The 24,969-nt window shown below is 42.9% G+C and overlaps 1 protein-coding gene across 2 annotated transcripts in view; it reads right to left on the reverse strand.

Annotated features, from left to right (window-relative positions):
* macrod2 (mono-ADP ribosylhydrolase 2) overlaps window positions 1-24,969 on the reverse strand; it is a 498,510-nt gene that overhangs the window by 24,689 nt on the left and 448,852 nt on the right. The window contains exons 10-13 of one of the 2 annotated variants that reach the window (XM_053874271.1): window positions 15,807-15,845; window positions 13,038-13,097; window positions 4,527-4,565; window positions 4,053-4,097 (exon numbers count right to left, since the gene is read on the reverse strand). In XM_053874271.1, the coding sequence (XP_053730246.1) occupies window positions 4,053-4,097; window positions 4,527-4,565; window positions 13,038-13,097; window positions 15,807-15,845 (183 nt within the window). Of the gene's footprint in view, window positions 1-4,052; window positions 4,098-4,526; window positions 4,569-13,037; window positions 13,098-15,806; window positions 15,846-24,969 lie in introns of both variants that reach the window. The other variant, XM_053874270.1, reaches the window with a different exon arrangement.

Below are 24,969 nucleotides of genomic sequence, written 5' to 3' on the forward strand. Positions count from 1 at the left end.
GGAAAAAGGAAGAAAAAAGGGCCAGTTGCTGGTGTTCAGAATACCATCTGAATCCATGACTCATTGGAGAGATTCCTCACTGATGTCTTTGCATGTACCGATGTGCTGTGCTGCGTTCAGGGCAATGAAAAAATGGAAACATGACTTCCTCAAAGGGAGTCAAACCAATAAAAGGACTTCTGAGTACTGACAAAATGTGTTTCACCGTCATTTTAGAGTGGCTTGTGGAGGACAATATGGCTTTAAAAAAACAGATTTCATGATAATAATTGTGACAGTTGTCTTTGAAGGTGACTTTTTTTTCCAAAACAACAATAAACTTTTCTTTCCAGTTGTACATGTCGGGTTTCAGAACTTCCACAATGAAACTATCACAATGTTATGGAATCCTAGAAATATTCAATGTTGTCACAGCACTCGCATTTATCATAATTCTACATTGTGTGCATATATATATATATATATATATATATATATATATATATATATATATATTTATATATATATATATATTTATATTTATATTTATTATTATTATTTGTATTTATCTGATATTTACTTATTTTGGACATATATTTTTTGGTTTTGCAAACCGGAGGCCTCAGACCGAACTTTCGTTGCCATAATACAGTGATATGTTTTTGTGCAATGACAATAAAGAAAGTCTAAGTCTAAGTATGGGATGCCAAATCCAAACCGCCTCCATTCTACAGACACTAACCCACATCTTGCCACCACATTATCGCGTGAGTCACTTGCCAATCCCGAGTCCGCCCCCTGTTTTTGAGTGTAGTTTAGTTGTTTTGTTGCAGAGACTGCTTGTTAAAGTGGATCACTTTTTGGCACATGACAGTTCTGCCTGCTTCTGGGACACGAATCAGGGCTTTTCTTCTTCTTTTGGTGTCCATATTACTGCTGACTCATTCACCATCCACGCATGTCAAACCTACCAAGAATGAGCTCTAAATATCAGACTTATTGTCGGAGTGAACATGACATTATGGGTGTAGATGAGCTGCTTGTTGAAGGTGAGAGACTGTGTGACTCAATATGCCCAAACTTACAGTCGACTAACTTCATTCTTTTCCTTTTTCAAATGTAAAAGTAGCCCAAGTTAGGAAGTGTGGAAGTGTTTAATGAGGGAGAAATGTGTCGTGTCTTCTGCAATCTTTCTCCACTGTTGTGACAAATAACAATTTTGTTTTCAGCCTCAATAGTGACGGTAATGTTTGTTGACTGAAGGGAACTTCTTTCTCTGAGAGGACAGTTTCTGCTATACTAAATGGGAGGAGTGTTAATATGCACTGGGAATCCAGTTGGGATGAACCCATGTCGGCACTTTTTGAATGCGCTCCAGCAGCGTTCAGCCCAGACCGAGGACCAGATGGAGGGATTACAGCTCTACTCTGGTCTGTGAAAGGCTCAAATCCCACAGCAAGCGAAGTTTAAGGTTCCCTGCTTAAGCTCTGTCCCGCATTGACAGTGTTGCTTATACGTGTGTTTTATCGATTGCCATCCCAGTCTCCGCACCGAATAGTCAGATCAGGAGGATTTATGTAAAACAAATATCGGCCTCTTCCGCTAATTAGTCAAAGATTTGTTTGTGTAAACCACAAAAACCTGTATTGATCCGTTGACTCCCATTTGGCAGTGCAAACATGAGCGAGAGTGATGCAACTGTTGCGACACTGACGGAGTGCGAGTTTTCAGCGGCACACTGTCGCCCCTACCTTGCCGTTTCATGAGAAAGTAATTACATATCGCAGGTCTTTTGAATCGCATCCCGCGGCTGCCGTCGCTCTTTCATATAAATATGAAAAACAGAATTCATGTTCAGAGAGGCGCTATCTGTCAAATCTTTGTCAATCGGATGGGATTTGAATAAAACAAAAAAAAAGTACGGAGGGGAAGCGCTGCTTGCTGCCAGTATGCAAATACAGAATGGTAATTATGCGGAGGAAGCAGTGCAGGGGAAGAGAAATGGCTCTTGCTCAAAGTTAATAGTTGTACGGTTACACCACGCTTGGGATGGCAACACATTTACATGACTAGAGGAACATGTACAGGCGAAATTCTAAGTACAGCTGAGTCAGTCCACACGATAATTTGCATTGTTTCTGGTTGGCAAGTCTCCGCTGAATACTTTAATCACCGTTTTTGTTCTTTGGTCCATATGCTGCTGCACATGAAATAGTATCAGTGGATTCTCAAGTCCATCCCTCTGAGATCAAAGACTACTTCGGGTTCGATGCTTTTCCTGTTTACTAAAGAACAGGTTCCTCAAACTGTCTACGTCCACACATTTTTGCCGCATTCTTATCTCAATACATAGATCACACACTTACATCCTGATTGATCCCTTGAAGTTATCAATGTGAAACATCGATCTCACCAAAGGAAACACAGTTTGGGTAAATGATATTACCAAACATTAGACTTATAGACATAGACAAATCCAACCGTTGAATTGTCCTCTATCTTTGTATCACAATGAGAATGACAACATATTGAAGGTACTCATCCATATATATATATATATATATATATATATATATATATATATATATATATATATATATATATATATATATATATATATATATATATATATATATATATATATATATATATATATATATATATATATATATAAACAAACATATTAGCAATATATCATGTCTTGTTTCCAGTGATAAGTCCTACTGTCATGTCTGGGTCGAATGAAACCATGACACTTTATTTGACCTCATACAGGGAAGAGCATATTCTCAGAAAAGTGACCTGACTGAACTTGCTTCCTCCCGAAACACAATATAGTGACAGCAGTAATGTGACTGCCCTGAACCTTTGGAAATGTAAATAGCTCACGAGAATGCGTGTACTGTACTGTACGAGTGACGACAATCTGCGCTTTAAAAGAGGCACAAACGCTGGCAGGGACAGACAAATGAGAGCAGCATCGACACATCTGCTTGTTTTCATGGGCGCATTTCACTCTAATTTGCAGAAATGGAAAAAAGAAAGACAACTGCCTCTGCCCAAAGACGTACATGACAGCTGGGAGCAAGAAGTAAGTTGTGCGGCAATTAAGAAGGAACAAGAAAGTGGTTTGTGATCACAACAAAGTCTGTTTATATTTTCTTCAGCTTTGGCGTGCGTTTTCAGGGCCCTACCTGTGATCTGGCATGGCTCGGACACATTTGTGACGCCGTCTTTGTGGGGACATTTCAATCTTTCCTCAGCCTCTCATCCTAAACCTAACCATCCTAAACAAATAGCTAACTTTAACCTAAACCAAACAAACAAATTCCATTGTAATGATCCAGTTATTTTGAAGTTTTGATCCTCAAATTGAGGCTTGAAGTTGTCGGAATGGGCAAACACACGTTTGTATTTCTATCCTTGTGTGAGGTTTATCATTGCCATAACCCTTTCCCCAGCCTCTCACCCTGAACCTAAACATCCAAATGGCTCACCTTAACCAGGACTCTGAACCAAACTTAAACCTACATAATGACCCAGTTATGTCTTCATCCTCAAATTGAGGCTTAGCCTTGTGGGGTCCAGCCAACTGTCCCCACAAAGTCATAAGGTCCTCACAAGGATAGGTAAGCGGGCAGTTATGTATTTAGATTTGTTTACTGGTAGACATGCCCTCCAAAACAACTCTTGAAGTCCAAAACAACTATGAAATATTACAATTGTGATGTCTCAACCATTCAGCCTCACAACTGCTTTAAAGCACCTCATTTACATGAGCAACTCTTAGCATTTTAGCAAACATCAGATCGGTGGTCTACCAAAAGAGCCATCACAGACACGATACTTGCTTTGTACTGGTTACACCACTCACGATGAAAATGAGAAAGCAATCCACCTGAAAAGCCACTGACAAAAGAAAAGCAGAGAGTTTGAACATGGGTCGACTCATGCGTTTCCCCGTCCCTCATGATCCCTGAATCAATGAGCACAGCTTGATTCTGGGTGAATCACGTTTTGTACACACCGGCTCTTACACAGCCTCACACGTACAAACCATGTTTGTGTTGTACCTAGGTTCTGACTCTCCATCACCACATCTTCGATTCCCGCGGCGCCTGCAAACAAAACACAACATTCAAAGTGGGGGAAACATTTGGAGTTGTGTGTCGTATTGCCTCCAGTTGGATTGGCGCAGCTTTTGATATCACCTCAAACAGCCTTTTTATGCCATTCCTTTATGTAGCTTTGTCTTAGCGCTGCAGTATGAGAGCAATGAAACCACAAAGACATGCATAAACTAAGTGACGGAAAAAGGAGGGGAAAAGAATGTCACTTCTAAAGCCATACATAATTGAGGGATTTCTTTGTACCATGCTTCTCTGATAAAGGAACTTTTTTTTTTTCTGGCAGAGTGAAGGCACGCGGGATAGAAAGACTGAACTGGAGCGAAGACCAAATTCAATTTTTGATGACAAATGACACCACGAAGCACTGGTGGAGCAGAGGGGCTCTGAGCATGTTAATGATGTGTGGAGAAACATTACCTTTGTCACCTTCTTTTTCTCCTGTTTCTTCTTCTCTTTCTTCTAGAATAGAGGGAAACAACTTATCACACAAACGCGTACAGCAGAAAAGAGTCATTTCTCTGAGGCAAAGCTTGCAGCCGTGCACTCTTCATCTTCCCATACAAAGGAGTTGTACTGCGTGTTAGCATCATGCTTTTAAACGGCAACTTTCTGTCGAGCTTTTATTTCACTTCAGTGTCACAATGTATTTTGGAGCACTTTATTCTGAAGACCATAAATGCTTCGAAAACAATGAAGTGAAGTTTTCTCTCTTTTTTTATGTGCTCTGTGTGTGTGTGTACAGATCTGGAAGAAGACAGTGAAGTTGGATTCAAAACCATCTTCACATCTTCATCTGGTTTGAGAAGCAGCCCAAACAGCCAAGAAATTTCTTAAAAGGTTTCCAACATGCGGCCCGTGGGCCATTTGCAGCCCTCAGGATGCAGTTGTGTGGGCCCTCACACACAGCTCTTCCACTTTGTCCAGTGTGATATGGTTACAAAACTGGGTAGCATCTGACCTTTACCTCTGAATAATGTACTTAAATTCAAGGAACAGATGCCTCACTAATACATTTGCAATTTTGTTCAGCGGATTCGCTGAATGCAGCTTGTTGTGAAGGACAGATGAGGCATCATGAAACAGTATTGAAGGGTTGATGAAACAGTGTCTAGATGGCGCTCTTGCTTTAGAAATGATGTGAGGTCTCACTGAATTAGTTCTTCAAACCCATACATTTTACAGTGACATGTGGTGGTCGCTGAAAATGAGGACACTGTTACATGAAACCCCATCAACCCTTCAATACTGTGTCATGAAGCCTGTCCACTGTCACTACTAGATGTACACATGGCCCTACAGTTACCTTCCCAGCTCCATCGTACTAAATAGCAAGCACTTTTATTTATGGAGAAAAACTGTCAATTCACTCAAATGCTGCCATAAAAAAGTAGCCATTTTGACCACGTGATCACACCATTAGATGACATCGGAACAGAAGTTAAAAAAGGTGCATGTTCAATAGATCCTTCAGTGAATTTACCTAAATGTAACCTTTACTACATCAGACAAAACAAAAATACACAAGACCCCTCATGCCACTGGTCTACAACCCAGACTTGTAAGCATGACAACTCTTCCCTCACTCAAGAACAAGACCCACAAATACCTGAAATCATTTATTTGAGACAGCATGAGGTTTCATGAAACAACAGTGATGCGCTCATGGCAGTGTCCTAATATTCAAAACTCAGTAGGCGGTTTAAAAATGATGTGAGGTGTCATTGAAAGAGTAATTTAAAGCCAAGGATTATGCAGCAGACAGTGCCATATAGTGGCCTCTGCGAATGAACACAGTGTTTCATGAACCCACATCAACCCACTACTCATTTAAACACATTCCACCATTGTCCAAACAGCGTCCAGATCATATAATAATACTGATAATAATAGATATTAAAAAAAAATAATATTTAAATACAATATATTCTGACACAGAGTAGTAAAATCGCCAAACTCATTTAAAATTCAGATATATTTCAATGTCATTTTAATGAAATGTTGACTTTGTCACTGGGAATAGATGACTCTATTTTGGTGTGTTCTGCATTTATGCCAGCTCACCCACACATTAGAGTGCTGCCCCACCAAGGTTATTTGTATTTCACAATGGATCATATGAAATATAGTTCAATTTACATATCGATGTATATATTGATATTACACAGTGATATTGAATGAAAATTACAATGCCGTGTAAACAAGCCGCCTGCCTGAGGTGTGCGCTGTATGAGTGCTTTTTTAGATATTTTTCTTGTGAGCTGAGGCCAGTTTTATGTGTGTGTGTGTGTTTTTTTTTTTTTTTTTAACAGTGACCCATCTGGCCAGGTGATCATGGTTCTCCCAACAACCTCCCCCACCAATCTGCTGCAGTCACCAGTTTTGGCAACCTTTAAAGCCACGACTCCAGCAGCTCCCCTCATGGCGGCTGCTTCGCTAGGCTCATACTCAACTTTGCACCATCCTCTGTATCACTATAGCTGCCTTTGGTATGCAAATCTATCGCTCACTTGGAACAGAAAGTGAGCATATCCTTGACAATCAACAGTGTGTTCATACAGAAACGTACCGGACAAAGATTGTTTGGGTTGACTGAGAAGTTGCAAATCTGAATGCTTATTCACCGCAGCACAGTTCGCTGCGATCCCTCCGAACAGGCAGTTTTGTCAGGGAAATAATGAAATAATTGTCGGCAGAACCACAATGAAGACATCAGCCAACTGACGCTAATATAGCGGTCGAGAATTAAGCGGTGGAAAGCAATGTTTAACCTTGATGTGAGCTGTCACAAGTGGGAGTGCAGTATTTCATCTGGAGCTTAGGCCCTGACAGATACATATATTATCATACATTAAACTCACGCTGGCTCGACGCAAAACTCCAAATCTACAGTGACACCAACATCCCCTAAAATCTAAACTATCGCCGATACTAAAATAGGCATATTTGTTAGCACAACATTGTGACACACGATAAACCAGCGGCATTTGGGACAAATTGAGTAAATGAAAGGCATGACACCAATAAGAGAGCAGTGCTCGACAATAGCTATTGTGCCGCTACTATAATTGCTTTTTTTAACAAGCGGCTGAGAGAAACCGCTTTTCCATATCTATGCAATTCTGCCCTGCGCTCGGAACAATACAAACGCCAGCCTCGATTAAATGGGGGGGAGAAGCCAGTGCTGGTCGTGCTGCATGTTTGTCTGGAGAGTCCATCGCGCCGGTGACACACAGTAGATGGCAATCCTTTCTATTAAACATGAGTGGCATTTGAAGATGGAGGCTCATCGCCTGAAGAATAGCGGGAGGAGGCGGAGGCCACTATAATGCATTTAAATCTTAAGCTTATTCCAAACACGACTCAACAAGAAGTGTTTAAATCTCGCTGTTATTTGAGCACGAGTTGTGATACAGGATACAAGGATGTTTCAAACAGGGCACCTATATTGAAATGGACACATGCATCAGGGCAGGGGTGATTTATAACACTGCCAGGATAAGAAAAAAAAACTCAAAGTAATGACCCATCCTTTTTATTGCTGGTCACTCGTGAGCTCCGAACAGCAGGTGGCAGCATTGCCACAGCTTTATTGACCACTTGTTACAGAGAGGCGCACAAAAGGCTGCACCTCCAAACCTATAGAGCTTCATTCTTTCAATCTTCCTAGTGCCCTGTCTCAACTTGGAGTGGAGGAAGTTTGCTTGGGAGGCGATCTGTAAAAGACTCTCCCAAACACATGATTTATTTACGGCTACAGATCCAAGGGCGAAGTATCAAAAGGACATCAACTATTTAGATGTTGATATTAAACCTTTCCCCTGTGCCCTACTTTCATCATCAACAAAAGAGGCACAGCAAGAGAGGTGGATGTAAAAACACACTCCCTCTCTCGCACACAAACAGATACCGGTCCGCTTCCCGGCGCCGTCCATCAACCAGAACTGGAGCGACCGAGATTTTTTTTTGTCCTTCTTGAAAGGGCAGGGTTAAAAATGTATGAGACGTGTAAAAGGTAAAGAGGTCTGAGAAAGCTATCAGTCACAGATCTGCAATCCATTTGCTAAAGAGTCAAAGCTCTCGTCCATCTGCTGGGAGTACCTTTCTTTCACCTCTCACACCTGACAAACACAAGGCTGCCACACACATTGATTTTGGCACCGGATTTCTCCATGCAATAATCTCACTAACACCAGTCTGATACGACATGATAGACAGCGCAGGCCAAGTCAGGTGCCTGTGGACCTGGATGCCAACCTCCACCTCCCCTCACTCCTTTCATTTTCCTGCAGCTCTGTATGCTTTTGTTACACTAGGATTACATCACAATGCAGCTCATCACACGGTCTGTGTGTGACACTGTTCAGACAAACACACTCCAGGGTTGTTTACAGTGGCTGAGGCATTGGTCGGGCTCGCCATCTTCAATGTGTACAATTTGTTAGCCACTTGTGCTGAGCTCGAGGGATTGTTGTGACACCCTCGCACCTTTCTAGAACTTTCTACATCAATTCCAGTTCTGAAATGAGTTGTTTTAAGATGCAATAACCATCTTTTCAGTGACTTATTTACATGACGGAACAATGAAAAGTACTTTATTTACTTTTTATTTTATTTTATTGACAGCACTTTATTCCAAGGCACTTTCCTAGTTGGTGGGATCACTGACCAAGTTGATTCTGATTCTCTTTAATATTTAAACCCGCTTGTTTTATCTGTAAAATACATAATTTCCAATGTTTAAATAAGAGCGATTGCATGAATTAAAAAATGTCTTTGCTTAATATACAGCCCTGGGGACGTTGCTCAGGAGGAGGCAGAAACCCCATTATAATAATGTTCAAATGCAAATCTAACATATTTGATCTTCTTAATGTCGCAGTAACCACGGCGGTGAATCGCTCACCTTCGGAAGCAGCCGGAACATAAAATACTGTGATGACTGCGCGGGATAGGAGTGTGTGGAAAAAAGATGGCTGCCATGAGCAGCAACAGAGTCATTTTGTGAGCCTTTATTGTTGCTTTCAGCAACATTAGGGAACCTTAACTTTGCAACTGTTCACGTTTTATATGATGTTTATTGTGTTTATGCTGAGTCAGCAATAGCACAGGGCTCAAACTGACGATTCGCAACAATCGGGGGAAGATAACACCTTGAAAAGGGTCGACACATATGAAAACTAGCAGGAAGATTTAGGACAGTAGGTCGTGTATTTTAAGAACGGAACTGAAACGCTCCGAAGGGATTCAAAATTTTGTTCAAGCGCATCCTAAAAAATGATAAGGATTTCATGGCAAGTGGTGACCACACCCAAAACTAGTTTTTTTCAGGACAAACACAACATCACTGAAGAATGTTGACACCGATTATTGCCAAAATGACAAACATTCGCCGACCCCACACAGAAGACCCTACAGCTGATCTGTCCACGGGGCCTCCTTACTGTTGCAGACGCCAGGAACACATCACCCATCATCACCCTCACGCCTTCCTTTTCTCAGCTCAGCTACTCCTCTGAATCTAAAGGAGCAATGATTCTACTTTCAGGTTCATCCCCGACCCGGCACACTCATTCCAGCCTCTAGTACCTTCGAGTAGATGGACATGCTAAATCAGTCTTTACCACTTGACCAGACCACTAGAGCATCCTGGCATAGCAATATATTCTTTCTTTCCATTTCATTCTGGTCTTTTAACCTAAGCAGCAATCCTCTCTGGAGACGTTGTGTGGGTGGACGGCACAAACGCCTCCCCGTCCTTAAACATAAAGGCAGACGGCAGCTGGTCACTGCCATGATGCAAGGTTTAAACCGAGTCAGGGGGTGACTGGAGAGGACAAGATCAGAAGTGAGTGTCGGAGTAGGAGAGCTAATGTGGGGAAGTTAGGAGGCAAAGTTTATAAGAATGCTCTGAGACATAGAGGGAAGATGGTTGCGTTGACCCAAGAATGTGGGAGATGGAAGAAGAGGATTCCAATGTGGTGAAGGTGGACATGAAAAGCACAAGTGTGACTGAGATAATAACTGAAAATGATCATCTTTAGCTATGTTATTAACGTTGACATCAGAGAAAGACTGATGCCATTACACAAGTAAAGAGATGTACTTCAGCAGGCAACTGGCAAAGGTGTTGTTATTTATCGTGGCAGCCGTCACACCTTTTTCGCTCCACACTGTCGCCCGTTTTCTTTAATAGCGTGCCATTTGTAGCTTTCAGTCTCCAGAGACTGAAGAAGCACAGTGCCGGTGTTCATCCCTATAATTACCAGCCGTCCACTTACCTGTGCATTTATCAAGGAGCGTCGTCGTGGAAAGATCCAGCGTTTTTTTTTCCTTCATCAGCGCCGTTGCTAAAAGCACCCCGCGTCTCGCCCGCGGCGCGGACGGTGTAAAGTGAATCCCGGAGGGGCATAATGGATGTGATGGGTCACACTGGAGCTTATTGACAGATTCATATCGCCGCCTGTATATTTTGACAAGAGCGCCTCTGCGCTGTATCACAGATGTCAGCGCTCTTTTTAAACAGCGCCGCCAAAGCAACCGATCTAAAAACCCAATTTTGCACACGCCTTTCCCGCGCTCTCGTACCTCGACGTCAGTGTTTCACTCTGATGAATCTCTCTTATGTGCGAGATCAAGCCAACCTTTACGATGAAGGCAGAACAAGAATCATTTCTGCGAGAGGTTGTCTCAAGGACTGCTCGCTCCCATGCTAGAAAGCTGTGCCAAGGCCCTTTGTGGATGGATTAGTTACTATTAAGCTGCCAGGCCTGATAAATTAGGATTTGTAAAGATTATTACAAAATACTTACGCTCTGCTAATGCTGATGATTGAATTTGTGAATCCAATACAATTACTGCAGGGGATTATCATGAAAGGAATTCTGAATAGGTGGCAAGAAATGAGCGAGCTTTGTTTGAAAACACCGGACCTATCTGGACGTCCTTCAAGTCTGGCAGTCGGAGACTGGGAAACAAGCATGACTGCTATCTTTAAATATTCCCCGCAACCTTAGGGTTTAAAGACAAATGCACGGTGTACGGGTTTAATTGCCTCCGAACACCCTCTAGTGTAAGAATCTAATTATCTTTGGTCCATCGTATCGGAGAGGCCTATAATTGTTTCAATATTACACATCCACAGGGCTGGAACTGCCGAGTAGCCAGATAATGGCTTCTTAAACAAGTTTGCCTGGAAGAAAACATTCCCCTTAAAAAGACTGAGCATCATGTTGTATTCATTTCCCTGCAGAGGAATCTTGACCCATCGAAACATCACTTATGGTTACCGAAAACAACCTAAATAGAGAGACGAAAACGCAGACGGTGTCGATAATATATAAATAAATAAACAAAATGAAGGCTGTATTTTTAGTAGAAACTGTCTGAAATCCTTTCACAGAGAGTTCATGACCTCACAAGTGTAACTATGCTACAGCATTTTAAGCTAATTATTTGAGCACAATAATCTCCAAACAAGACTTAAAATAGGAGTGAAAAATCACACAGTGAAGGCACAAAACAAAAATGAGGAACAATAGTACACGTGTCTAAAAACAAATGCTTAAAAAAGAATAAATAAATACATAAGTAAATGAAAAAGACAGGTGAAAGAGAACCGACTTCTGCCTCATTTGCATCCACACCCAATATTATTCCCTTACATACATTTTGCACATAAATGGCAAAACAAAGAGTGTTCTGCAGGGCAAGCATGAGAAAATGTGGTCAGTTACATTGAATTACTATGCATTTCTTGTATTATTATTGACAAAATGTTCTGTCTGTTTATACCAGAGCCGGACTGGTCACATGACCACCCAGCCTCTTGAAAATGAGGGAAAGTATAGAGCACTTGTGAATCCAGACAAACCTACAGACCATCACCAGGATCAGCCATAATATTAGCCAACACTGGAAGTTACTTTGAAATACAGTCGTCTGTTCTGGAGAAACTCTTTAAACACACAAATGGAACGGGGCCCTAATATGTCACCTCAGCTACTCCATGAGTGGGGAAGATTATAAAATACGCACAAAACGGGAAGTAAAACAAAGACAGAAGAAATTGGGACAGAAGAATTAAGATCACATAAATGTAAATTATGATGAATTAATAATAAATTATTATAACTGTGCTTGATAAAAGGACATTTTTTGAGCTCATTAACAATGAATGCTAAAACACAAAAAAAAAAACCATGCCGGCAAGTGTCATGTAGCCCGGGTTTAATGATGAGGAAATGCTGCACCTGTTCACCTCACCTCACCTGACCACAGCTCGAATGAAAGCACTCAGTCCGCCTCTACTTCAGTGTGTGTTCGGGTCCTACCATACTACGCACACTTCAGCTTGGTAAGGATGGCATAAGCATAAGCAAAGGCAGACAACGTGGGGCCAAGTCTGTTGCCTATTAAGAACATAGAACAAGAACATGTTGGCACAGAATGTTCTTCAATAAGTAAAGCCAAAACGATGCCTCCACATGAACACAGGCACACAACACATGAGTAAATGGAGCAGCAGCTTCGGCAGTCTCACAAAACTGCTGCACATTACATTTCATTTTGAGTACTAATACTTCTAATTTAATGGAAAATAATCCAGTTACGCTGTGCTGTCTTATTCTCACTGCTACATCAACTTCAACTACAACTTCATATATGTGAGCAATGATGACATTGGGTCAGTGGGTTAGAGAGACACCTGATGGTGGTTGTTGGTGTTTTTTTGAAAATGAAAACTTTGAAAAGGAGGGGTCATTATTATCATTATTTTTCCCACAACAGTGATATGTTGCAACAGCTACAAAATAAATACAAAAAACAATGAGCGTTTGAATCATCAACATAGATTTGAAAAGCAGACCTCTATTCAAAACTGAATTTCCAGTGACTGAAAACAATGGGAAAAGAAGGGAAGCAACTTACCTCTCTCCGGATTTTCACTCCCCTCCCTAGATGGGGATTTCATGGATGGTGGTGTTTCATCTGTGTATAAAAATGAACCAGCATTAGCTGATGCAGACGTTTTATTGTGACGTCTCCTCAGTTTTTCAGCGGAGAAGAGGTCGGACAGATTTAGCCGCTCTGCCTCAGCTGACCATTGAGCCAAAGCGAGACCTCGGTGGAATAACCCTGTTTTGTTTTATACCTGCTTGACAAAAAAAGCTCTCCTATGGGGCCGTAAGGGAAGAATGTGAGGCTTTGAGACCAACTCCGGAGTATAATCCTGAACAAAAGGACCATTCCATCTGAGAATGGCAGTCATTGGAACGTCTGAATAGGCTCCAGGCAGCACCGATTCAAACTCTGACTGATCGAGAAGAATAAAAGGCCAGTTATTGGCACCGGCGCAGAGGCCTGTCGAACAAGGCCAAACTGGACCGGGTAATGCTGGCATGACCATAAAACAGCTAGAAATTATCTGGGGTTATTTCGGTTGGCTTGGAATGAACCGGGGCTGTTCATTATACTGTATGTGTTAAATAGCTGGTGAGTGAAATAACAGTCAACAACGCGAGTCACTCAGGCCGGAACAATAAGACCAACTCTCACTAGTGAAATACAGCCCCACTCGCCCGCATCTTTACGATGCAGCCATTGTGCCACATTGCGTCACTCTGGAGTATGACATTTTACTGCAGGCTTATAAAACACCCCTTTTTATGTTCACCCAAAATGGAACCTCATTGAAAACACAGATGCGTGTAATTGGCAAATCATGGTGGTGACTTTGTGGGGAAAAACATTTTGATAGCACTTTGGGTCCCCCAGCTGTGGTAATACGAAGACTTCCTTTGACAGACAGTAAAAGTAGCATATTTCACTGCTTAGCTGGTTCCACGTGCACCATAGTGCCTTCATGAAAGAGCTGTTGGACTGACTCACCGAGCAGTCATTTTACGCCAGGATTTGGAACATTAGAGCAAACAGATCGTCACCGTAAATTACATCTAGTGACGAGAAATTGTTTTTAGGAGATAAAATAGCCGCTGTATTTACCCTGGATATCTAAATGGAAATATGTGAAACTTTCATGCAGCTCTTTGCGTGCCATTGCTTATTCAGCGCATCAGTGCGTAGACAAATGTCAATAATTTACACCGATAAGCAGTATCGGGGAGTTGCAGGCTGTGCGCCAAGATGTGGGCGATAAAAGCATTATGTGCTGACAGTTGCGGTTGTGTTGCTGCCTGGTGAATTCTGCTGAGGGACGATGCTGTCTTGTTCCTCTGTCACGCGCCTTGGGTGGTCAAATGGTGAGGTGTTAGCAGCTCAGTCGTGTACCTTTAGAATGACGTCAGGTCTGTGTGAGGTGTGCAAATGCTCTTGCGGAACTACGTGCACACCCACCACATGCTCCGTCGACACGCGACTTCAAGCTCTTTTTCCTTTCTGGTTTGAGGAAATAAACATTTGCTCTATAAATTGTGTTTGTGACTGGCTTCACATTAAGGTAGCACATGTTGTTAGCAATGGCTGATCCAAAACTCGCAGAAGAAATCTCTCTCTCAATATCTCAATATGTTTGACAACTTTCTGGGTAAAAGGCAAGAAAGTAAATTCGCTGTGTAATTGTTTGTATTTGACAAAAATCATGGAATCATCTTGGAACCCAGTGTCAAAAAGTAGCAGTTCCAGTGACCGAAAACGCAGGATTCACATGGATAAAACCCTTTTTAACAAACAATCGACTCTATTTGTGGGCGTGGCCTGAGGGGCAAGTTAGCGTGTACTAAAATAGAAGCAAACCTTTAGCACAGGGGCGGTGCCAGGCAGGATAACTGCATTCCCATAAGCTGAAATCTTCTGCCACGACTGAATGGATCATCCACCACAGTTAACCAATACAGTGAATCATGAGCCCACATTTAAGCCCCGCCCTTTTCCCCAAAGAGAGCCCAAGTACCACTTCAGAAAATGCTTTACTACTCACAAATACAAGTGCGAAACTAGTCGGAATGTGCTGAGCGGAACAACGAAAACATAGGCATGTAGATTAACGTCACCTCTTCCTCACACTTCAGTAAATCCACTGGATTCCTGCTGAATATTCATGTATTAGCTTGTTATGAAACCAGCTATATATAGACATGTAAGTCTTCTTTACTAATTCCAACACTCATCGGCGACCAGGACTTTACATTTAGCATGTATGAATAATAGAGTGACAGAAAATAAGAGCTTAACAAAAACATTATGCTGCCATACAGTTCAACTGTCAGTATATATCTTTCTGCAAATGTGTGTTTAAATCTTCAGGAGCATTGGTTTGGATATTTTCATAGCGTCACATCGCAGCAAGCAACAGACGCACGATGGACAATATTAAATGATATTCACTTCATTTGCAATTACTGGTTTATAATCGTATATTTCTAAGGACGTATTTTCATACTCTAAGACAAGAATGTCTGGGGTAGCTGCATGTCGATAAACGCCACCCAGAACTAAACTGTAATTCCTATTTTCTCCAGTGATGTCATGCCAATTACTGTCAACCACGGAATCAAGGCAAATCCCAGTTTATTTAATCGCTCATTTGTCACACCAGGAGTCTTTTTCTTACACGTTTTCAATTTGTTGTAATCCTTGTTAACATCAGTCATGGGTTGTGGTGTGTCTCAGACTCGGGCTTCTGAGCTTGAATGGCTGATTTAAGGTGAAATGGCAACCAAGACGGATCCTGTCACTCACCTCCCCTCAGCGGCTCCTCTGCAACCTCCATGTCATTGTCTGTCAGAGGGGTGAAAAGACAGGGTGTCAGACGTTTCATAATGTTCAAACAGCCAGTCAGCCCCACTTGATTACCATGTTACCACGCAGTATTATGATGCCACTATTTCAGAAGCGCTGTCTGCTACGGCTGTCAAACCACGCTCGAATACTGCACTGGCTTTGTTTTGCAACACACTCCTATCCATCTTTGTCAGAGATTTGCAGAGTCATATTGCTACCCGTTAAACGCAGAAGAAATATCTTTGACCTGAGGGCTTAAAAAAATTGAAATAACAATCAGATACTATTGAACATAAGATACACAATTGTGATTTGTGACACTTCTAATGCAGGTCTTGAATGAGATTAGGTTGCTGGGGCAGATATGTTTACTAAATAAACAGAGCTGTGGCTGTGACTTTTCCCCAAACACGTAGTGGAAGCAGTTTTCTATAGCCCAAGAATACTTCTTCAAGAATAAGAAGAATGGATGTGTAACAGAGAACCTCGGTCCCGTCTCATTCGGGAATGTTACTCCATTCACCGGTACTTTGAGCAACACCCTTGTAAATTCAGGAGCACCTTCCAGTCCGAATGTGCGATGTGTCAAAAAAAGACATGTCAAAGTTCAGATGTGAGTGACATTCCAAAGGGTCAGAGGTCACCTGACTCTCCAGACCTCTCTATATCCGAGCACATCATCTTCATTTCGATGACCTTGTTGTACATTTCAGCGTAGAAGTTTCCAGTTTGACTCCATCGCTGCAACTCTGTGGCTTCTATCTTTCACGACAGGCACTGGCTTTATGTCAGAAGCCTCCTACAGATTACAAAGGTTGCGATGAAGCCATTCATAAACGCTAGGACTGCGTCCAAAATGTGAACTACTTTTAAAATGATTTAGTAGCTACGATGGGTTTCAAGTGTGACAAATTAGATGTCGACAGAGCTGCCAGCGAAACGTTCCCCTCCTGTTTTCACCATCGCAACCGGCTTCTGCACCAGGAAATCTCACCCACAACCCATCAAAGTCTCCCCTCCGTTCCTCAACCAGACGGCCTTGGTTGTGGTTAGTTGTTTCAGCAAATGACCGTGTGTGTGTGTGTGTGTGTGTGTAAGTGTGTGTGTGGGACTGAGACATTCTTTTTCAATTAAATCTATACAGTTAGGCTCAGGATGGATTACAAAAAAACACACGTTTTCCTCAAATTACGAGGAATGTTGGCCTGGCAGGGTGGCAGCGCTTGAGAAAAAAAAAAAAAAAAAAAAAGAAGAAGCCTTTGATTCCTTTACTCTTTAGGTCCATTGTGCAAGTGGGCTAGAGGTGTATCTTGGCAGCTGAGTTGACTTGCACAGTGGGATGTAAGAGGACGGCTTTGGATGCGGCTTCAAGGGAAACTGAGCGAGAGGCTGTGGATGTCTGCTCAACTTGAATCATACAAACACACTCATATGCACGCACTTAGATCACGTCTCAAGATACTCTGAATCCCACGATCAGATAAGACTGTGTGAGCCTGCATTTAATATGCACATTTCATGAGAACGAACGGATGGATGGATGCGCCAGTGTGTCATCCAGCGCTGTGTGCGTGGCGAACAAGCAAAAGCAGGCATTAACTTTGATGAAAGGCTGTTGTCATCTGTTCTGTGGAATCGCAACCATCAGAGCTCCCAGTGGAGCCGGCGACAGGCTTTTCTTTTGTGTAACACTGAATACAAGGGTACAGTGCATAAATCTAACAGTGCTTGGAGGAAACAAAAGAGAGCCTACTGATACAGTAAAACAATAGCGCGAGACGGGAAGCATGAGCGTCGCACTCACTGCCATATGCTGTGACACGATTATTACTGATCAGCACTGCTGTCACGGAGGAAACATATGTGAAGAATAGAACGTGACATCTTTCTCTGCCGTCATGGTGCACACAGGATTCACACTTCAGTTGTTCTTTGAGTGAATGGTAACTGATTACAGAACTGACAAGACGCCTCAGTAGAAGAATGGAATGTGCTCTCTTGAGTGAACTTCCCTTATTAGGGTTGTGCGCACAAGACTGGCAGCGTAATGAATTTCACAAAGGATAAACAATGCCTTAATTAGCATGCTTTTAGAGGTGCTTTTCAACCGCTGGATCGCAACTTGGACGGGTAATCACTCGCCAGTTTTTTTTTTTTTTTTTTCTTAATGAAAAACTAAGCAGAGTAGATTCACTTATTGGAAAATAACAGGGTTGTTTTTTTTGGGCAGTAGAAAGAGTCTTAATCCAGAGATACTCACTCAAACGTTTAATGTATACACCTTCCTTCACCTTCTTCTGCCGCTTATCCGGGGTGGGGTCGCGGAGGCAGCATTCGGATCAGGGAAGCCCAAACTTCCCGGTCCGCACAAACCTCCTCCAGCTCCTCCTGGGGGATCCCGAGGCGTTCCCAGGCCAAACCGGAGACATCATCTCTCCAGCGAGTCCTGGGTCGTCCCCGGGGTCTCCTCCCGGTAGGACATGCCCGGAACACCTCCCCAGGGAGGCGTCCAGGGGGCATCCGGATCAGATACACGAGCCACCTCAGCTGGTTCCTCTCGATGTGGAGGAGCAGCGGCTCCACCCCAAGCTCCTCCTGAATGACCGAACTCCTCACCCTATCTCTAAGGGTGCGCCCAGCCACCCTGCGGAGGAAACTCATCTCAGCCGCTTGTATCCGCGATCTCGTCCTTTCGATCATTACCCAAAGCTCGTGACCATAGGTGAGGGTGGGAACGTAGATCGATCGGTAAATCCAGAGCTCCGTCTTGTGACTCAGCTCCCATATATAATAATAAACTCCATGAGTAGCAGGAGAAATGATCTATGTTTTCTTTATTGTTTTTTACATGACTGAATTGATCGTTTTTGCTACTTGACAGGAATTTCCATCCATTTATCAAACACACATCAGTAACTGTTGGCAGCAAACCATGTCTTCTCTGAGACACCACCAGAACGTTCTCTCGCTCTACTGTTGTACCGTAAATTCCGGACTATAGAGCGCACCGGAAGCTGCACACACAAAACTGAAGAAGTAAAATGTCCCCATATAAACTGCACCGGCCTATAAGCTGCGGGTGCAGTAGTGGTTGTGTGTTCTCCGTAGAAAGGTCAGTGGTGCACCCGGTGTAAAAATCCATGAGGATCACTTCTAAACTAGTTTTGAAAACAGGGTCCAGCAGCGAGACTGACTCATGAAACAAACTTTGCAATGTTCTGCACTTGAATCATGGACTCCTCACATCTTTTATAGACATTAAAGAGCGGTTTTCGCCTGTGTTTCCAAGACCACAGCCAGTACCAGCTGCCGCTTCTTGGCTCCCGTTCTCCAGTAGATTGGCTCCGTTGACGGAAAACAACGCATTTGAACGCTTTAAGGTCAATAAAACACCTGCGATTTCATCTGTTTGATGTGAAGGATCAATATTTTGGTAGCATGACGCTCTTTAGCCAGTAAAAATGCATATATTAGCTGCGTCATTGTATAAGCCACAGGATTTAGATCATGAGAAAAAGTAACGCTTTATAGTCAGTACCTGTACTTACATTGTACTTGTAATAACTTGAGAGAAGACAATTTTTTAGTTTGCTGGAAGCCTCTTGTGTATTTAACATGGACATATTATTTCGGACTTGCACTTTGAAAATTTTCATCTGGTTTTTAAAGCCCCGAGTGACACTCACTGGACCATTTACCTGTGCTTAGACTGGCGGAGGACTCCCTTACTCTTTGGTGCTCGCAGTGCCAACTAGCGGCCTTTGAAAATTAGGATACCGTTGCAAGAAACCATGTCTACCCATCACTACTTGACTGTAATTACTCTCCTTGCCATCTTGAACCACGGTCTTTGATACTGTCATGACACTTTATCAGTGATCTATTCTTTGTTGCACATTTGGCCAAATTTGCTATACATTAGTTGGAAGGTATGAGACCACCCTCACTTTCTCATACAGACAATTTAGTGTTGCCAACTTATCTCTGTTTACATAGGAAACTAAAGTGCCCTGAGGAAGCACATGGATGCAAAAGAGAAAATTCAAACTCCACACACATCTAGATCAGCCTGAATGTTTTTTGCTTTAAAAAGTTTCAAAGGCTGATCCTTGCGGATAGAGCACACACGAACTTCACGCTGAACTTTAGCCGGAACATCGCACAGGCTCAAAGATGTCCTACTTGTCCGGTTAAAGAGGAAGCTTTATAACTCAAGAGGAAACCAAAAGCCAATATGTTGCTGGCAATCGCATCACATTCGCTCCAGGATCTTCTCATATTCCTGCCACAAGCCATAGCCAAATGAAACCGACAGGCCACGCTTCTCCGAGGGTTCCTCCAGGCTTTTATATGCTCTGTGAACACATTACACGTGTGTGACTGAAGTGGGTCCATAGCGCAGCTTTACTTAGCCAAATGGCTTATGTCATATTCCGGGGTATGAAACGTATTAAGAGCCATGCAAATGTATGTCAATTGCAGAGTCGGTAAAACAGTTGGCGGGAATACGGCAGCCCCTGCAGATCAGTGGGCTGCGTTAATATTGTCAGCGCCGTGGCCGACGGAGGAGGAGAGGAGATGGAGCCCAGCGTGGGCAGCCATCCGCGTCATATTAGTGCAGAAGTGTACCCGAATCAATTTCAACATGCTTTTACTCGCTACAACTAGCACTGGCTGACTGCGCTCATGCTTGCAAATAATACAGGCCAAGGCAAGCATGCGGCCATTCAGGAGCCATTACAGTCGCTGGAAGCCTAACACAGTCATGTACGAACATCGATTGTGTTTCGGCACTCTTCGTAACAGCCTTGATCATTCTTGTGGTGTGGATGGTTTTAAAATGATCCAAATGCTGATGATCACCATATCGCCTTTGCTACGTGACCACGGCACCTTTCAGATATATGAAGCGTATGACTTTCGTAAGTAATGAAGAGGTCATTACACGACGCTACTTGTTATGAGTTCTGGTGGCAGGATGTGTAATACATGTTAAATGAGTCTGCGGAGGTGAGGCTTTTATAGTCAGTGCAATTCGTATCATTACTGTATTCATGTCAGATCCACCGAATTTCTCTCCGACATGGACCCAGCGGTGGCATAAAGAGGCCTGTGTCTGTGGAGGATAATTGTATTCACCTCAGAATATCAGTGAAGCGGCGCTGTATTTGTTCAAACTCCGCATTGTGGAAGCAGATGAATCATCAATCATTCTTATGGCGTCCTCTTCCCTTTTCATTGCCACATTAAGCAGTGATGAGTAAGGGATCTTGAGGCATCCTCAGACCATAGCTGGATACTTCAGAGACATCAGTCCCAGTCTCCACCTTTTATTTACCATTGCTTAAAAAGACACAACGTAAAATACACGGCTGCACCATGTTGAGTCTCCTATGGATGACACAGCGTGCTCTTATCTTATGAACCTGACCACACCCTTATTCTGGACTTTTTCTCTTTTTAGTTTGGCAACCAACATCGCAGTTCAAAATCTTTGTGTTCTTGGGTTGGCAGGGTTTTGAACCACCATGTCCTCATGATGTGGTCCAGTTGGCTTCATCCACTCGAGGTGTACGATGGGTTCTGTCAGTACAGTTCCCACCTGAGTGAGTTGGAACCAGCGCATCCAAATCCTCTACCATTGTTCTCAATTACAATAGTATGGTACAAGAAGCCCGTGGTAAGTTGTATCTTCAACACCAAAATCCAGTCCTCTCACAAATTTCCACACCTCTGTGTCAGTACGCAAGTTGGAAGACTGACTTTTGCGTCAACGTTGGACGCAAAAGTCAGTAGTGGAGTCAAGTTTCCTCTCCCACTTGACGTTCCAAGAGAAGGAGTTGGGGTTAGGTGTAGTGACTAACTGTCTGTACCTAGTGACCCAAAAGCATACGCAGAGCAAAAGGGGCGGCCTCTCATGGCTTAACCTAAAACCCAACCTCTATCTTCCTTTTAAATGATGCACTGCCCAAGGCGTCCGAAAGGCCAAAACCATATTAAACTGAACGCCTAACGCACCAACACACAACATGTGGAAAGCGTCACTCTGGAGGACAAAAGTGCACTTGAAAATTGACATGGATGCACAAGAAGGTGTGGAACACGTCAGGCAAACCTCTATATTTTATTCCGACTCCCCTAAAATCAAGACTGGACTGATGATGACGCCATGTCCAAGCGGGAGTTCGCCCTGCAACAGACCGAAGTAATGCTGGACAAGGCTTCAGAGGAGTCAGAAGTCTGGGCCTTTTTGGTTTCCACAACCAGGTCAGAAGGATTTCAGATAATACGGATTTGAGTTTAGTGTGGAACAATAATTCATTGACCCTTTTTGTGGAAAGAGACTGAGCTGAACAAGGATCTTCGCGCGTTTCATTCATTTCTGTTGCTAAAAGAAAATGCGGCTTCATTTCCACGTCTACCATTTTCTTCACCTGCAGTTGTTTCTCCGTGACAATTAGCTTGTGATGACTTTTAATCTCAAACAGCTGCATCACTTACAATCCGGAACTCGCGGGTGTTGCTTGAGTATTCCTGTCAGCGCAGCCCATTTTTCAGTATTCCCTCCGCTGCCTGGCTGGAACCATATTTTGGCTGTCTCAGTGACAGCTTGTGGGACTTCACATTGTAATAAAGCAATTTCCTGTATGCAAATATTCTGTTTACATGTTGCAGCTCCAGTCATTGTCACTTGACAGATTGCTGGAATACGAGGCGAACGGCCATACGATGAAAAATGAGAATACGAAGACTTCAATAAAATAAAAATCTATTGCACCTTCTCGGAGCCCTTACTAACCGATGTCACCGAGGAGATGCACGTTCACACTCAGACGTACACAGATTACAAAAAGAGAGAAGGATAATTTCTCAATCATATCTGAGAAGCCGGGATGATCCTTCAGGGGAGGGAAACGTAAATAACAAGAACTCGTGAAAACAAGCGCGCGCAGGCAAAAACATCCATGAATGGAGAACATAATGGTGGATCGAAAGCTTGGCACTGATGCAGACAAAATGCTTCAGGTTCACGTTGAGTCAGTGGTGGATTTGGGAACTACCTGACTCCTGCATCAGGCGGTGAACATGATGAGACCATCTAGCAGAGCCTCAGCCCCCCTGCGGAGCTAATTCCCAGCCTTTGATTCACTGCCGCCGTTGCACTCAAGTCTTTCCACGCCACACGAGTCAGGACGCAATCAACAATGTGTTCACTAAATCAACCAACCCGTGACTACTCCACTCATTTGCTCTTCAGAATCAGCTTGAGTCGCTCACAGAATGTCAGACATCTTGGAAGCTGTTGAGGAGGCAGAGTCAGTCCAGCTACTGTGATGGTCGGGACTGACTTGACTCCGAATTGAGACGGTCAAAAATATGACTTGCAATGGTTCTTATCCCGACAAGAGCTAGCTAACACAACAGCGCTCAACAGATCCTGAATGTCTGTGGTACATTCAGGAATCTCCCCAGCACCAATGCTATTCATGCTCTGTGGGAAAAAAACACTTTAGTCAACTACCTTTTCAAATACTGTCAATATGTTTCTCTGCAGTTAACTGCGTGAACAAAATTGTGTGAAAATCATGGGCTCAATTTGAAACAAACACATTGAAACAGAGACAGTGCACATCTTGAAAGTGAGCAAAAGATTTTCACTGATACGTTGCTATCAACTATGGGGGGTGAGTGTGTGATGGCGCTCACTCCAGAGGTGAAACTTATTGATGGTTCCTGACAGAACAAGCAGCACTTCACTTTAAAAACAATATTCAGAGTAAGGCTTAATAATCCTTAAGGACATGGTGCCCAAGTTGTAGGTACCATGAGTCAAGCTTGTGGTCACTGGTACAAAGGAAGATTCCAGGAAGAAACCTTACGATCAGCCCATGCAGTCTCATCCTAACCCAAACAAAAAGAAATGAATGTTGAGAAACAGCTGATTCAGATGAACACTGGAGGCAAAAGTCCACCTGAAGATCATCAGTATGTGACCCAGAAGGAGTGAGAATGTGTTGACTGGACTGACAGTAAACAAACGCTGTATGACCTGAAACCCAAACTGGGTGACTAATAATTTGGGCGACATGTTGGGTTCTCCTTCATGCAGTGATTCTTAACCTTCCTGATCTTGGGGCCCAACTCTCCCAGAACAAATGGGCCCAGGCACCATTCAATAGAACTGATTCATTACTCTGGATTTCATTTATTTAATCTACTCACACATAAACAAACCAGAACCTTGTGAAATCACATTAACCATGTGATCATCGCAAAGATATTTATCATTGAAAAGTCCAACCAGCAGCAGAACCTGGTCATGTTCATCAAATTCACTAAAGAAAAAAAAGTAAATAAATACAATTCTGAATAAAATAAATATAATCAATATCATAAGGCAAAAATAATATATTTTATTTATACTCCAAAGAAGATATAGGTAAGTGTGAAAGAAAGTATTGCCATAAATTATTATTTTTTTTTACAAGAACTTTTTTTTATTTATCACAAATTTGCATTAGTGGCACACTACTGCCACCATACGTGGCTAATGTATTGAAACTGAGCGTCTTGCGGCTCTCACAGCCCAAAAAACCTTTAGCGGCCCTCTAGGAGGCGCTTGTGGCCCAACCCTGGGCCACGGCCCGATGGTTAAGAATCACTGCCTTAAAGGACCTCTGACCGCACCGTGCATCATGTGCACCAATATAAGACCAATGGCTGCTGAGGACATGACAAAACCAGGTCCAGAAAGTCTTGTGAAGAAGTTGTGTGACAAGTAAGTCTATCTGTAATACATATCTCCAACCAACAGTTTTGAAATCCATTTGCTTTCAGTCAGTTTGTCCGGGAAACTTCTGTGAATTCCCCACACGGCTCACATTGTTCTGTTCTTTGTGGTGACACACACAGGCCTGTTATCCTCTGACAGTGCTTGTAAATGGCAAGAGTGATAACTGCAGAACAACAACCTCAGATTCTCATCTCAGGGCGCTAATATGATGAGACGGGTGCTGGGTGCACGGGGCCAAGCAATATAATGAAGGTCTCCCCCCAGACTGTAATCGTTCACCAAAGAGCGCGGGCAGGGACGGATGACGGGAGCACTGGGAACAAAACA

Source organism: Synchiropus splendidus, chromosome 9, assembly GCF_027744825.2.
Source record: "Synchiropus splendidus isolate RoL2022-P1 chromosome 9, RoL_Sspl_1.0, whole genome shotgun sequence".
In the NCBI taxonomy this organism is placed as follows: domain Eukaryota; kingdom Metazoa; phylum Chordata; class Actinopteri; order Syngnathiformes; family Callionymidae; genus Synchiropus; species Synchiropus splendidus.